Source organism: Anomaloglossus baeobatrachus, chromosome 3 (assembly GCF_048569485.1).
Source record: "Anomaloglossus baeobatrachus isolate aAnoBae1 chromosome 3, aAnoBae1.hap1, whole genome shotgun sequence".
Classification (NCBI taxonomy): Eukaryota; Metazoa; Chordata; class Amphibia; order Anura; family Aromobatidae; genus Anomaloglossus; species Anomaloglossus baeobatrachus.
Genome location: NC_134355.1, coordinates 366,479,184 through 366,495,089, shown reverse-complemented (window position 1 = coordinate 366,495,089; position 15,906 = coordinate 366,479,184). Strand labels below are relative to the sequence as shown.

Genomic DNA, 15,906 nt, shown 5'->3' with positions numbered 1-15,906 from the left:
GGCAACAGAACCTTAAACGCCATGTTAACTGAGGGCAAGCTCATTCAAAAGAGAACTGGAAAACCTGGAAACCTGACATTACTCCCCCCCCCAGAGACGGCCTCAGGACGGATCAGGGCCCGGCTTGTCCGGGAACCGTCGATGAAACTGAGCGATCTTCCGGGGTGCCCGAATGTTACCCACCGGTTCCCAGGAATCGTCCTCGGGGGCGTACCCCTGCCAACGTACCAGATATTGAAGCCGACGACGATGGAGCCGGGAGTCAATAATGTCCTCAACCACGAACTGCTCCTCGCCGTCGACCATCACAGGCGGAGGAGGAGGCACAACACGACCACGAAACGTATTAGGGGAGACAGGTTTGAGGAGAGACACATGAAAGACCGGGTGTACCTTTAGATGGTGCGGCAACCGTAGCCGACAGGCCACAGGGCTCACGATCCCGGTGATCTTAAACGGACCGATGAATTTTTGTCCCAGCTTCTGCGAAGGAACACCCAATCTCAGGTTTTTGGTGGACAACCATACAGAGTCCCCTACCTTGTACATGGGTGCCGGTTTCCGGTGAGTGTCGGCCGACCTCTTGTAACGCTCCTGGGCCGTAGCCACAGTGTCCTTCAGAACCTCCAGATTTTGTCGTAGCTCTGTCAATCTGTCCTCCACCGCTGGCACCGAAACCGCAACCGGTGACCTAGGCAAAACATTCGGATGGTAACCCAAGTTAGCGAAAAAGGGCGTTACCTTAGTGGAGCTGCTCTGAGTGTTGTTATATGAGAACTCCGCCAACGGAAGCATCTTCAACCAATCGTCTTGGAGATGGCTGACATAACATCGAAGGTATTGTTCCAGGGTTTGATTCGTCCGTTCGGTTTGCCCATTCGTCTGAGGATGGTATGCAGAAGACAAACAGACATCAATCTGGAGTGCCGTACAAAACCCCTTCCAGAATCTAGACGTGAACTGCACGCCCCGGTCAGAGATGATCTCGTCTGGTACCCCATGCAATCGGAATACATTCTGGATAACCAAATCCACTGTCTCTGCGGCTGAGGGAAGACCGGTACACGGAATGAAGTGAGCAGCTTTAGTCAATCGATCTACCACCACTAAAATGGTATTGTGTCCGCATGAGACTGGCAACTCCACAATAAAATCCATGGAGATAGACCCCCAAGGGCGAGATGGCACGGGTAACGGTTGGAGGAGTCCCGTAGGAGCCACACGAGGGACCTTGCACCGGGCACAAACCACACATGAGTTGACATAGTCCTTCACATCCTTTAAACAAGTAGGCCACCAGAAAAAACGGCTCAGAAATTCTTGCGTCTTCTGTACCCCCCTATGACCAGCCAACACGGAGTCATGGACCAACTTGAGAACCCGAAGTCTTACGGCCTCCGGGACATAAATGCGTCGCTCTCTCAACCACACACCATTCCGAAGAACAAGAGTTACATCATTCGGGGGGGCAGCAAGAAATACGTCACCATCATAGGCCAGCTTGATGTCCTTCCACAAGTCCTGGTCCTGGAGTACTCCAACGAAATTGGCATCCGATAACACGGTCTGAGACGGGGTTCCAGGCACGGAGTCCACGGCGTGGATTCGGGACAAGGCATCGGCTTTCCCATTACGTGAACCTGGACGGTATGTAACGATAAAATTGAATTGGTTAAGAAATAGGCTCCAACGGGCTTGCCGTGGAGACAGGCACCTGGCAGACTTAAGAAATTCCAGATTACGGTGATCCGTGAGTACTATCACTTGCTGTGCGGCTCCCTGTAAGTGGTGTCTCCATTCCTTGAAAGCGGAAATAATCGCCAATAATTCCTTGTCCGCAATGTCGTAGTTCCTTTCTGCAGGGGACAACCGGCGGGAAAAGAAGGCACACGGATGCAAGAGACTCTTGTCCCCGGTCCTTTGAGAAAGAATGGCCCCTAATGCATAGTCGGAAGCGTCGACCTCCACGATAAAGGGAAGTGCGGGATTCGGATGGACTAATATTGGCGCTGAGGTAAAACATACCTTGAGACGATGGAATGCTTCCTGGGCCTGGGCGGACCACACAAACTTCTGTCCTTTCTTGGTTAACAGAGTGATGGGACGGACAATCTCTGAAAAGTTACGGATAAAGCGTCGGTAAAAGTTGGCAAAACCGACAAAGCGTTGTACCTCCTTGATGTTTCCCGGTTCCGGCCAGTCCAGAATGGCTTGTATCTTGCCAGATTCCATGTTTAGTCCCTGAGGAGAGATGACATAACCTAAGAATTGTATTTGTGAGCAGTGGAACTCGCATTTCTCCAGCTTAATGTACAGGTGGTTTTCCCTCAGACGGGTAAGTACGGTCTTGACGTGCTCCTGGTGTTCCTGTAGAGAATCAGAAAAGATTAGGATATCGTCCAGATAGATCACCATGAATTGGTCCATGATATCCCTAAAAATATCGTTAACTAGATGTTGAAATGCCGCGGGAGCGTTACAAAGTCCAAAAGGCATCACTAGGTACTCAAAATGTCCGTACCGACATCGGAACGCGGTCTTCCACTCGTCTCCGGGACGTATACGAAGCAGATTATATGCCCCACGGAGGTCCAATTTGGTGAATATTTTTGCCTGTTGGACCCTCTCCAATAGCTCAGGAATCAACGGTAACGGATACCGGTTCCGGATGGTTATTTTATTCAGTTCCCGGTAGTCAATACAGGGTCTCAGAGTCCCCTCCTTCTTTTTCACGAAAAAGATGGGTGCCCCTGCGGGTGAGGTAGACGGACGAATAAATCCCTTGGCTAGGCTTTCATCAATGTACTCTTTTAGCGCTCCTAGCTCAGGTGCCGCCAACGGGTAGACATGACCAAACGGAATCTCCGCCCCTGGGAGTGTCCGTACGGGATGATTGTCCAGAGTGGTTACGAACCAGAGAGAACCAGGCAGAGTGCTGACCGAAGATGGCAGACGGAATCCGGGCACAGCTTGAGAAACCGGGTAAGGTCCAGAGGCGGTCGGTCGGTAGTCTTTAGGAGGATCCAAAAGCAATCAGGATTAGCAGGAGCACACAGCAAGCAGTATACTCAGGCACTGGACTGGGCTGAGAGGCGGCCTTTTAAGCAGCTGGACAGGAAGTAGGGCAACAGAACCTTAAACGCCATGTTAACTGAGGGCAAGCTCATTCAAAAGAGAACTGGAAAACCTGGAAACCTGACAGGTCACTATCATTGTATAAAAATAAATTTAAAAAAATTGGTGTAAGGTCCCCCCATATTATGATACCTAGCACAGATAAAGCATACGCCTACAGGCTCCAGCCCCCAGCCTGGTGCTTATCTTGACTGTGTATCAAAGTAAGATTATTTTTTTTAATTATATATATACAGTATAGACCAAAAGTTTGGACACACCTTCTCATTCAATGAGTTTTCTTTATTGTCATGACTCTGAAAATTGTAGATTCACATTGAATCATCAAAACTATGAATTAACGCATGTGGAATGAAATACTAAAAGTGTGAAACAACTGAAAATATGTCTTATATTCTAGGTTCTTCAAAGTAGCCCCCTTTTGCTTTCATTACTACTTTGCACACTCTTGGCATTCTCTTGATGAGCTTCAAGAAGTGGTCACCGGAAATGGTTTTCCAACAGTCTTGAAGGAGTTCCCAGAGATGCTTAGCACTTGTTGGCAATTATGCCTTCACTCTGCGGTCCAGCTCACCCCAAACCATCTTGATTTGGTTCAGGTCTGGTGACTGTGGAGACCAGGTCATCTGGCGTAGCACCCCATCACTCTCCTTCTTGGTCAAATAGCCCTTACACAGCTTGGAGGTGTGTTTGGGGTCATTGCCCTGTTGAAAAATAAATGATGGTCCAACTAAACACAAACCGGATGGAATAGCATGCTGCTGCAAGATGCTGTGGTAGGCATGCTTTTTCTGTATGCCTTCAATTTTGAATAAATCCCCAACAGTGTCACCAGCAAAGCACCCCCACACCATCACACCTCTTCCTGCATGCTGCACGGTGGGAACCAGCCATGTAGAGTCCATCCATTTACCTTTTCTACAAAGACACGGTGGTTGGATCCGAAGATCTCAAATTTGGACTCATCAGAACAAACCACAGATTTCCACTGATCTAAGGTCCATTCCTTCTGTTCTTTAGCCCAAACAAGTCTCTTCTGCTTGTTGCTTGTCCTTAGCAGTGGTTTCCTAGCAGCTATTTTACCATGAAGGCCTGCTGCACAAAGTCTCCTCTTAATAGATGTTCTAGAGATGAGAAGGTGTGTCCAAACCTTTGGTCTGTACTGTATATTATATATATTTAAATGATTAAAAAAAAAATTCAGCATGCGGTCCACCCCAATTTTGATACCCAGTCATGATAAATTACAACAGCGTGGTATTCTCAGGCTGGGGAGACCCATGGTTATTGCCCCCCCAGCCTAAAACTAGCAGCCTGCAGCCGCCCAGGATTGTTACATGCATTAGATGTGTTACTCCCGGAACTTTACCCAGCTCTTCCCAATTGCCCTGGTGCAGTGGCAATTGGGTTAATAAGGGGTTAATGGCAGCCCACAGCTGCCACTAATCCCTAGATTAGTAATGGGAAGCATCTATGAGACCCCCCATTACCAATCTGTAAATGAATGTGAAAAGAAATAAACACAAATGCCGAAAAAGTTCTTTATTTGAAATAAAAGACAAAAAAAACACCCTCTTTCACCACTTTGTTAACCTAAAAAGACCCAGGTCCGACATAATCCACACAAGGTCCCATGACGATCCTGGCTCTGCTACATCTGAATTCACAGCACTCGGCCATAGAACAATGACCGCCTGCTGTAACTTCAGGCAAAGAATGACTTAGCCGCAGTGATCATCGGTGATGTCATTCAGTTTAGTTGCGGTCACAGCTGGAGGTTCTCAATGACCTCAGGTGACTTAATTAAACAATGAAGTCCACTGAGGTCAGTTTACTTGCTGTCACAGGTGGAAGTCCGTGAGGACCTCCAGCTGTGACTGCAACTACACTGTATGACGTCATCGCTGAGGCTAAGTCATTCTGTGCCTGAAGTTACAGCAGGCGGTCATGTTCTATGGCCCCTTGCTGTCACTTCAGATGTAGCAGAGCCAGCATTGTCATGGGACCTTGTTTGGATTATATCGAACCTTGGTATTTTGGGGTTAATAAAGTGGTGAAAGAGGGTGCTTTTTGTCTTTTATTTAAAAAAAGAATTTTTTCGGTGTTTCTATTTATTTCTTTTCACTTTCAAATTAGTAATGAGGGAGGTCTCAGACGCCGCCCATTACTAATTTAGGGCATAATGGCAGCTGTGAGCTGTCATTAACCCCCGTTATTACCCCGATTGCCATCGCACCAGGACAATCGGGATGAGCTTTGGAAAGTGCCAGAATTGTCACATCTAATGGATGCCACAATTCTGTGCTGCTGCAGGCTGCTATTTTTAGGCTGGGGGCCTCAATAACCATGGGCCTCCCCAGCCTGAGAATACCAGCCCCCAGCTGTTGACTTTATTATGGCAAAGTATAAAAATTGGGGGTACCACACACAGGTTTTTTTTAATTATTTAAATAATTTTAAAAAAATTGCATGGGGTCCCTGTTTTGATACATAGCCAAGATAAGCTCACGGTATGCTTTATCTGTGCTGAGTATTACACTATGGGGGGACTCTACACCAATTTATTTTTACACCACGATGGAGACACACACAGCGTGTGCAATTCCAAGCAGTTGGACACGCTGTCACACAAGTTGGGGGCGCGGTCTGACTGCAACCAATCAAGAAAGTAGTGCATATGCGTGAGGATAATGAGCGGCCCCAGAAGTAGCGTTACAGAGACTGGTAAGTATAACGCACCTGCTTTCTTCTTTTCTTTCTTTTTCCTTTTTTTTTTGTCTGGATGCCTGGATCTGGATAGTTACCCGGAGTTCCCTGAAAAATCCGGGCCCGGGGTCAGTGCTCAGATACTTGGAATCCTGCAGGGATCCAGACTCTTACAGTCTGGGTTCGCCCATTACTTGTCATTATCAATATTCCTAATTCTGATTTGTTACTGATGAGATTCTATGGTGATGGAGGACCTAGAGCCCCGCCCTCCTCCCTCTTCTTTCCTCATAGAACCTCATTAGTAACAACTGTGCTGTCAGTAATGGGAAAGTCTTCACTGAATACAGATTTTACCTCAGAATTGAGAATTTTGATAATGACTGCTCAACTCTGATAAGATATATTGCAAAGCTTATCTTCATGTGTACTATTGATTTATGAAATAAAAATCAACGGTTACACTTTAAGGAATTAAAGAAGGCAGTTGCAGAGAAATGGACATCACTGCCCATGAGAATCATGTTAAAAGTCCTCACGAATGCTGTCACAAGCTGTTGTCTGGCTATGTATAATTTTTACATATAGAATTTTTGTAAACAATACCGATTCTGAATGAGAAAAAAATTACAGCACGCTGCAAGTGGCTGCACAAATTGGATGGCACGCACCTGTTCAAGTCTATGGGTGCATGGAAATCATTTGACTGCACTTGGATAAAATTCGAGTCGGATAACATCTGAGTGGACTCCGATTTTCAAAGTGTTGTTACCATAATTGATCTGATTCTCTCATAAGAGAGAATACACTTGTGTGACTCCGGCCTGAATGTGAGAAGATGGATAGTAATGAAGGTGAGAAGATAGATAAAAAAGATGAAATGAAAAAAGTACCTGCATGACTATGGAGAAATTATAGAGGGAATTTATCAACATCTTTAATCTTGTGTTTTTGTTTTTTTTTTACAATGATTTGGCACATATCATACAGTTAGGTCCAGAAATATTTGGACAGTGACACAATTTTCGTGAGTTGGGCTCTGCATGCCACCACATTGGATTTGAAATGAAATCTCTACAACAGAATTCAAGTGCAGATTGTAATGTTTAATTTGAAGGTTTGAACAAAAATATCTGATAGAAATTGTAGGAATTGTACACATTTCTTTACAAACACTCCACATTTTAGGAGGTCAAAAGTAATTGGACAAATGAACCAAACCCAAACAAAAAGTAGATTTTGGGTACTCACCGTAAAATCTCTTTCTTGGAGCCTTCATTGGGGGACACAGGAAACCATGGGTGTATGCTGCTGGGACTAGGAGGTGACACTATGCAAATAAAAAGTTAACTCCTCCCACGTAGTATACACCCACTGACTGGAGCTGAGGAGATCAATTTGTGTAAAAGCAGTACGAGGAGAACTTGAATACCAGAAAATTCCGGATCTATTGAAGTCTTAGAAAAAGGGCGGGTGCTGTGTCCCCCAATGAAGGCTCCAAGAAAGAGATTTTACGGTGAGTACCCAAAATCTACTTTTCTTTATCGCTTCATTGGGGGACACAGGAAACCATGGGACGTCCTAAAGCAGTCCCCAAGGGTGGGAAGAGAAAAAACCCGAAAACAGGGTTAGCAAAGACAAAATTCCTTGACCAGAACCTGGTCCTAGACCCCGTAAGGAAAACGCTACCCGGCCAGAGGCCGAAGTATAGGAGAAGCGTTAGAGTACTAGAGAGTACTAAGAACTAGTGTAAAATACGTGAGCTAGGGATAGGACGATTAAGGAGACACTGCATCCTCTGAGGTCTGTACCTAAGAAGGGTAAGGGTCTAAGGCGACGGATAGCAATAGGTCGGGCTCGACAGACCCTGGTACTACTCTTGAGACTGTAAGAGAGCGAAAAACTAGGCACCTGGTGGAGGTAGGAGCCAGAAGATGGAGGCCAAAGGAGCCTTGGCCCCTTATAGCCGCAGAATGACTAAAAAGGGAAACCGACTACCTAAAAGGTTGCAAGGGAGTCGGGATACTCGAGAAGCGTGTAGGGGAATTCCGCCATAGGGGCACTTGACCCGTTGGTTTCACAGCACCCGAAAAAGTGATGTGACCCTAGTGGAATAAACAGCCTGCGGGCGGGAAAATAATACGGGAGATAATTTTCCTGTGTATGGAAGGGGCTCCAAGAACCTGTGAGGTCCGGATAAAAATGACAAGGTTAAGGAGCCAAAGGAATTCCCAGGACCGACTTCCGCCGTGACGTGGCCGACAGGAGAAGGGAATCCGAGCATCTACAGTAACGTGACTGGGAGAGACCCGAACTCTGTAGTCGGGTACCGGGTTATCATTGCAGTGGATCATGGGTAGGAGAACCCCCATGGGGGACGGCTCCTGAGGAAGACAAAGAGGCACAAGACCTGGGATGTATGACCTGGAGTGGGAGAAGGAAGGCCCCTTTTGAGGGGGACCTCAAGAAAGGCTCGGACTAAGTCGTTGGCTTAAATGCTAGCCGGCCAGGGGAGGGACGCCTATTCCTGGAAGTTGGAGTCTAAATGGTCTGGTAGGAGCCCTGCTTGAAAAGTGCAGGGGTGCACAAACGGCTACGACCAAGCGGTGGAAAGCGGACGTGGAATCTGGTATGGCGGAGACTACAGAGAGATCTAGCATATCTCCACGAGCCATCTAGAAGGCTACGAGGGAAGTGAGGCAGACCCGGGACCAGAGGAAAAGAAGACCCCTCTTGGCCTGAAACTGAATCAGGTCATGTCTAGGTGTTGGTGAAGACGACTCGCTGTAGTGCCGAGTGTTTGGGTGGAGACACCCAGTGGTCTGAGTAATCAGGGCTCCCTGGAGGATTCTGTTACGGAAAAAGGACAGAAGACAAACATTGGAACCTACAACCTGTCCAGAAGAGTGAGTCCAGTGACTGGGCCATCAGGATACTAGAAGTCCCTTGGGGAGACTGGTCCTCCGTGGAATCGATGATTGGACGCTCCTGTGTCTGGTTCTCAACTTAATCTGTTGACTGAGAAGGGACTGCGGAATCTGATCTCTATCTGAAAGAGAGAGAACGTAAGTAACGACCTATGGATTTGGATATGTACAGTACCTGGCCGGCACCCTAGTGGAGGGCACAGCCAAGGCTGGTCTAAGCCAGAAAATAGGCGGATACCAAAAAATACTATGAACCACCCGAGGAGGGTGGCAGGAAGTAAAAACGGACAACATAGTGGTTAGCCGACAGAGTTGTACCCTGCTTACATCTTTTGGAAACCAAAATGACTGCTGTTTCAAGAAACGATGGAGCCAACGTATGGTCAAGGGAGAAGAAATCTTACCTTGTGGCTACCTTATATGCATGTGCGAGGTCGGAGAAAGTCTCGAGTCGCTGGAAAGTGACCAGAAGAGAGCTGCTGCGGAGCCGCGTCATAGGGTCCGTGCTTGCTGCCGGGAGTGAAGCACACGACCCTCCGGGTAAATGGTCGCGTGTAGCCTTACCTCAAGGTTACTCCATACGTATGGATGCAGATCACTGGGAAGTGAGTAAATAGCTGGTGCAGGAAGGAAGGACAATGAACTAGTCCAAAGGACCCTGGCTTACCTCCTGGTCACCTGACTGGATGGTTTGAAGTAGGAGAGAGTCCTGGGTCACTGGGGAGCAACCTATTGACAGTTGCAACCGTGGCGCATCATGGGGTCCCTGCAGACCCAGTCCTCGCTTCGGTCGGAGATGAGGGAGAAAGCTGACCCACTAGGTGACTCAGACTGTTCGACTCCCTGGGTCGAGAGTAGAGAAAACACATACCTGATACGGTAACCAGCCTCTGGTGTGGAGGAACGCTAGCCCCTTGGGTAGCGGGCAGGATCATCGATCAGGAGTACTGGCACTGAATGTGACAGCTGTTCCCGTGCCGCCTCATGGGACAGAGATGGATGGAGTTCTCGCCTCGGTCAGAGATGAGCGGAAAAGCTGAGTAAAGCACTTAAGCCAGTTGCTGTATCTGGCCTCTGGTTCGGCGAAGTGCTGGTCCAAACGCTAATGGACAGGCTCATCAAAAACATTGTCACGCTGTAGTATACAGGTGCATATAGAAATGCTGACACACAAGATAGAGGTCACATGCCAGAAAACTGTAGCACACCGCATGGTGGGTAGGTGCGTAGAGATACACTGGAGAGTGAATGCTGACGCGGCTCATCAAATACTTGTCACGCTGTAGTATACAGGTGCATATAGCCAACAGGTACACGAGATAGGGGGCTCATTCAAGAAACACTAGCACACCGGATGGTGGGTAGGTACATAGAGACACTCTGGATAGAGGGTACTGGCACCCTGGAAGGTGTACCGACATATAGAGACCTTGGCACACAAGCAAGTGAACAGACTTGTGGAACTGTCAATCTGGATGCTGCATGAAATGGTCTATATACACAAAATTCCTTTTTTCTGCAGAAACAGACAGGTGCGATTAGAGACCTGACCCCCCAATCCGTGGGTGGGTTCACACAACACTGGTACGGTGGTGTAAACAGGTGCGTAAAGAAACACTGGCGCACTAGATAGAGAGCTGGCTCGAGAGGACACTGGTACACCAGAGTAAACAAATGCGCGTAAAAACGCCGGCCAACTGAATAGCGGGCAGGGTCCCGAAGGCATCTGTGTATTGCCGCAGACAGGCATGGCGCAGACACTGACACCTGGTTATTGGGGTACACAGACACTGGCACACTGGATAGTGGACAGGGACAGGAAAACGCTGGCGCGAAGATGTAGGCCAGTGCATAGAGACGCTGACACACTGGATAGTGGACAAGCGGGAGAAAGACGCTGGCACACAGAAGACACTGGCACACAGGTGAAGGCCACGGGCACACAGGTGTAGACCATTGTAAGCGAAACACTGGCACACTGGGTAGCGGACAGACACCTGGTACTACTGGCACACTGTATAGTAGACAGTTAAATGGAGACACTGGCATACTAGCTAGTGAACAGGCTGAGGTTGAAAACAGCGGACGGGTCAGTGACCCTGTGATAGGCGGGTATATGACCGCAGATAGGACATGAGGAACATTAACCCACGAATAGGGACCCTACGTGAGGAACGCTGACACACTAGGTAGTGGGACAGGAAAATAGGCAGGAGCACAAGAAAAAACACAGACGGTGGAAGTGGATAGGGCCCCAGTACGCTGGAATACCCCTGGAAATGGAGTGCGTGTAGGAGAGTGACATCGTGCACCTGTAGAGGCAGGGGGGGCTGTTAATATTCCCGGACTGAAGTCGCTCTATAACCATGCGCTGTATGTTAGAGGGGGGACAGCTCACTGCAAGTGAACTGCACCAGGAATCCGGTGTAGGTGCTCCTGGAGTAATGACAGGAGAGCCGGTTTTGCGGTCTGCTGAGAGTTGTTTTTTGTTTTTTTTTTACAATCTTGCCGGGACCGGGAGTCTGAGGCGAGTGGTGCTGGGCAGCCTGGAGCGCTGACTGAGGGGGCCCTGGGACGCACTGGCTGTCCGCGGGGGGCGCTGAGGTTGCGGCGGTGGGGTTACTTACCGAGCCAGGAGGCTGGAAGTGCGGGCCGGAGCAGCGTTCCCCGGGAGATTCGGCGCCGGAAGTGACGTCAGGCTCCAGGAGAGAGGGGGGCGGCGGCGATTGCACAGGGGAGCCTGAAGAATTTGAAAAGCCCGCGCGCGCGGGCAGAATTCCCGGCTGGGGGCGTGGTCAGGCGGGCGCGCGAATGCAAAGGGCCGCAATGAAGCCGGGGACAAAATTTTTACGGTAGGCCGCCGGAGGAGACGCCGGGCCGCAGGGGACGCCGGGCCGCAAGGAGCCGGGGCCTAGGTTTTAAGGGTAGGCCGCGGGGGGAGACGCTGGGCCGCAATGGAGCCGGGGCCTAAATTTTAAGAGTAGGTCACCGGGGGGGAACGCCGGGCCGCAGAGGAACCGGGGGTTAAATTTCTAAGGGCAGACCGCCGGAGGGGGCGCCGGGCCGCAGTAGACTAAGGTGAGGGGATCTAGGGGGATAAGGGAACCCCTGACCCAGGTGGAAGACTGTGGGCTTCTATACCCGGGATCCCTCCCCATAACCCGGGACGGGGAAGAAGGAGGGGGATTGGATTACTTATCTGAGTTCCTGGCTTGTCCTGAGGTGATCCTGGATCCATCCTGGAAGGCGAGCGAAGACATCTCGACGGTCGTCCCGGGCAGGGGAGACCGGAAGGGTACCTCTCCATCCTGGGTACGGTCTTCGTCCTCCTACCCCACAATCAGGCTCGGGAGCGAGAGAGTCTTTGGGGAGGGGGGCAAGGACCATCCGCCTGTCCCTCTGTGCGGATGCCCCCCAAACAGTCTTGAGAGTGTTAGGGGGGTAGGGTCCTGCCAGACAGACACGGAAGACAACGGAAGTGGCGGACGGACCCCACTTCTGTGCGACCGGTCTCTATGTGGGAGAGCAGGTTGAGAGATTACACCCTGTCGCCCGACGAGCTGTGTCTGAAAAACAAAGGGAAAACATTAATAAAACACAACAATACAAACCTGAAGGGCTGAGAGCAGCCCCTGCGTGTCCAACCTCCTCGGACACTAAGCAAAAACTGATCTCCTCAGCTCCAGTCAGTGGGTGTATACTACGTGGGAGGAGTTAACTTTTTATTTGCATAGTGTCACCTCCTAGTCCCAGCAGCATACACCCATGGTTTCCTGTGTCCCCCAATGAAGCGATAAAGAAATATTTTTATTTTCAATATTTTGTTGCAAATCCTTTGGAGGCAATCACTGCCTTAAGTCTGGAACCCATGGACATCACCAAACGCTGGGTTTCCTCCTTCTTAATGCTTTGCCAGGCCTTTACAGCCGCAGCCTTCAAGTCTTGCTTGTTTGTGGGTCTTTCCGTCTTAAGTCTGGATTTGAGCAAGTGAAATGCATGCTCAATTGGGTTAAGATCTGGTGATTGACTTGGCCATTGCAGAGTGTTCCACTTTTTTGCACTCATGAACTCCTGGGTAGCTTTGGCTGTATGCTTGGGGTCATTGTCCATCTGTACTATGAAGCGCCGTCCGATCAACTTTGCGGCATTTGGCTGAATCTGGGCTGAAAGTATATCTCGGTACACTTCAGAATTCATCCGGCTACTCTTGTCTGCTCTTATGTCATCAATAAACACAAGTGACCCAGTGCCATTGAAAGCCATACATGCCCATGCCATCACGTTGCCTCCACCATGTTTTACAGAGGATGTGGTGTGCCTTGGATCATGTGCCGTTCCCTTTCTTCTCCAAACTTTTTTCTTCCCATCATTCTGGTACAGGTTGATCTTGGTCTCATCTGTCCATAGAATACTTTTCCAGAACTGAGCTGGCTTCATGAGGTGTTTTTCAGCAAATTTAACTCTGGCCTGTCTATTTTTGGAATTGATGAATGGTTTGCATCTAGATATGAACCCTTTGTATTTAATTTCATGGAGTCTTCTCTTTACTGTTGACTTAGAGACAGATACACTTACTTCACTGATAGTGTTCTGGACTTCAGTTGATGTTGTGAACGGGTTCTTCTTCACCAAAGAAAGTATGCGGCGATCATCCACCACTGTTCTCTTCCGTGGACGCCCAGGCCTTTTTGAGTTCCCAAGCTCACCAGTCAATTCCTTTTTTCTCAGAATGTACCCGACTGTTGATTTTGCTACTCCAAGCATGTCTGCTATCTCTCTGATGGATTTTTTCTTTTTTTTCAGCCTCAGGATGTTCTGCTTCACCTCAATTGAGAGTTCCTTAGACCGCATGTTGTCTGGTCACAGCAACAGCTTCCAAATGCAAAACCACACACCTGTAATCAACCCCAGACCTTTTAACTACTTCATTGATTACAGGTTAACGAGGGAGACGCCTTCAGAGTTAATTGCAGCCCTTAGAGTCCCTTGTCCAATTACTTTTGGTCCCTTGAAAAAGAGGAGGCTATGCATTACAGAGCTATGATTCCTAAACCCTTTCTCCGATTTGGATGTGAAAACTCTCATATTGCAGCTGGGAGTGTGCACTTTCAGCCCATATTATATATATAATTGTATTTCTGAACATGTTTTTGTAAACAGCTAAAATAACAAAACTTGTGTCACTGTCCAAATATTTCTGGACCTAACTGTATCTGCATTAAACTTTGTCATTTTTCTCACCTATCAAATCTTTTTAAAGGAAGAATGTAGGTAGGACCCACGCATTTCGGCAAACAGCCTTAACTCAGACCATGAGTGTTTCCCGAAACGTGAAGGTCTATACCTAGAGTTTTTCCTGCATTGCCAATTGTTGTCTTGGATTACTTATTTTATTAGTGGAATACAAGCTTAAGTTTTCTTACTGAATTTGAGAACTAATTCCGCTGGGTCTCTTTACTCTTTTCTACTGCATTACTTACGGCAACTCTGGACGCATCTGTGCAGGATTTCTCAGCAGTATGGACATATAAGGGTATGTGCCCACGATCAGGACTCACTGCGTACTGGTCGTAGCGGGTCCTGACCTGCGGGGCCGCGAGTCTCCTCTGCAGGAGAACGCTGGAGACCGCTGCTGATCGTACCCACGATCATGGTTCAGTGTGCTGCGGTCTCTTGCTGTGTTCTTCCTACGGCGGACACATGCAAATCCGCAGCAAACAATTGACATACTACGGCTTGTAAAGCCGCACCGCAGGTCAGTGTCTGCTGTAGAAAAAACAACCACAGTGGGCACGGGATTTCTAGAAATCCACCCACTATGCTTGTACTGTACAACACAGTGTTTTGGACACAGCAAAAACACGCTACATCCAAAATGATGCAAACACTGATCGTGGGCACGCACCCTTAGACATGTGGTGCGGTGAACTGACCCTTTTTTTTCTTTTTCCCTTTTTAAAGGATACTCCACCTTTTTATTAAGTGACATTTGCTTCTTAATAAATTTGGCACATTTTAGTGTAAAAAATTGTATGGATGACAACTGACTTCTTAATAAACCTCACGCTATCTAATGTATGGTGCACCATTGTGAGATGAAAGCTTTCACACTTCTTCTTTCTCTTTTACAGACAAATTTACGACAGAAGGTGACTCACTCGATGCAGACACATGGCAGCCACATGAGACGGGAGAACTTCAGTCAAGTGTATCTTCCGAAACAAGTGGGCACACAAACAAAGCGGGATGGCGCCAGCAATGTGCCAAAGCCACAGATCTTTCTCTCAGGGCTTCGCGGTTGCGGGTTATCGAAACCTACAAACATGGTTAAAGTTAACCTAACTAGAGATGTGGAGGAATCTTAAATTCTCGTGATACACAGTACACGGATGGTTGGAAGTCATCTTGGACCTTACTGAAATACTTCATATTGTAGCAAGAAGAGAGAAGATGCGTGTGATTTGCAGTATTGTTCTGCTGCTGTCTGCACTACATAAAAAGTAGAGAATAAAATGATACCTTCACAATACACAGTTTGGTTTACTTGTGAATCCCTATAATCCTTTTCATGTGTTTTAATTATTAAAGCCAAGTTCGCGCTAGCATATAAAAAACTGTCTGAGATTCATCCAGAAAAAAAAGGGATCATTTTTTTTCTCATTTGTCAAACATGAGCATGCACAGATTCAGTCCGTGAAAAAAATTGCTCACTTGCTCTACCCTATTGAATAATATTGGTCTGACTGCTCAGTCTGTGTGTTTTTTAACAGACAGCACTTAGAAGGAAATTATGTGTGTGGGAATTTGGCGTAAGGGTGTATACATGGAGGCCATTTTTCCATGTAGCGTAAATGTATGCTTTTGTGCAGAAAATCTGCTGCATCTAACTGTAGATGCAAAGTGGATGTGACTTCATGAAAACTCATGCCCACTGCATCTGAAGACACTGCTAAACTTGTTTTTTTTTCTCTATAGTGCTGTATGCATTTTTAAAGGGAACCTGTCAGGTGTAATATGCACCCAGTAACACGATCAGTTCTGAGTGTATATCAGTAATCCCTGCCTAACTGTCCCTGTATACACTAGCATAGATAAATAGATCTTTAGAAAAAGTATTTCTAAAGATCTTTAACCGTAT

At 47.8% G+C, this 15,906-nt stretch overlaps 1 protein-coding gene across 3 annotated transcripts in view; it reads left to right on the top strand.

Annotated features, from left to right (window-relative positions):
• Positions 1–15,281, top strand: part of CFAP206 (cilia and flagella associated protein 206) — a 109,523-nt gene extending 94,242 nt beyond the window's left edge. For all 3 annotated transcript variants that reach the window (XM_075340148.1, XM_075340147.1, XM_075340149.1), the window contains one exon: positions 14,900–15,281. In XM_075340148.1, the coding sequence (XP_075196263.1) occupies positions 14,900–15,133 (234 nt within the window). In that variant the 3' untranslated portion in view covers positions 15,134–15,281. The remainder of the gene's footprint in view (positions 1–14,899) is intronic.
• Positions 15,282–15,906: the final 625 nt, after the last annotated feature.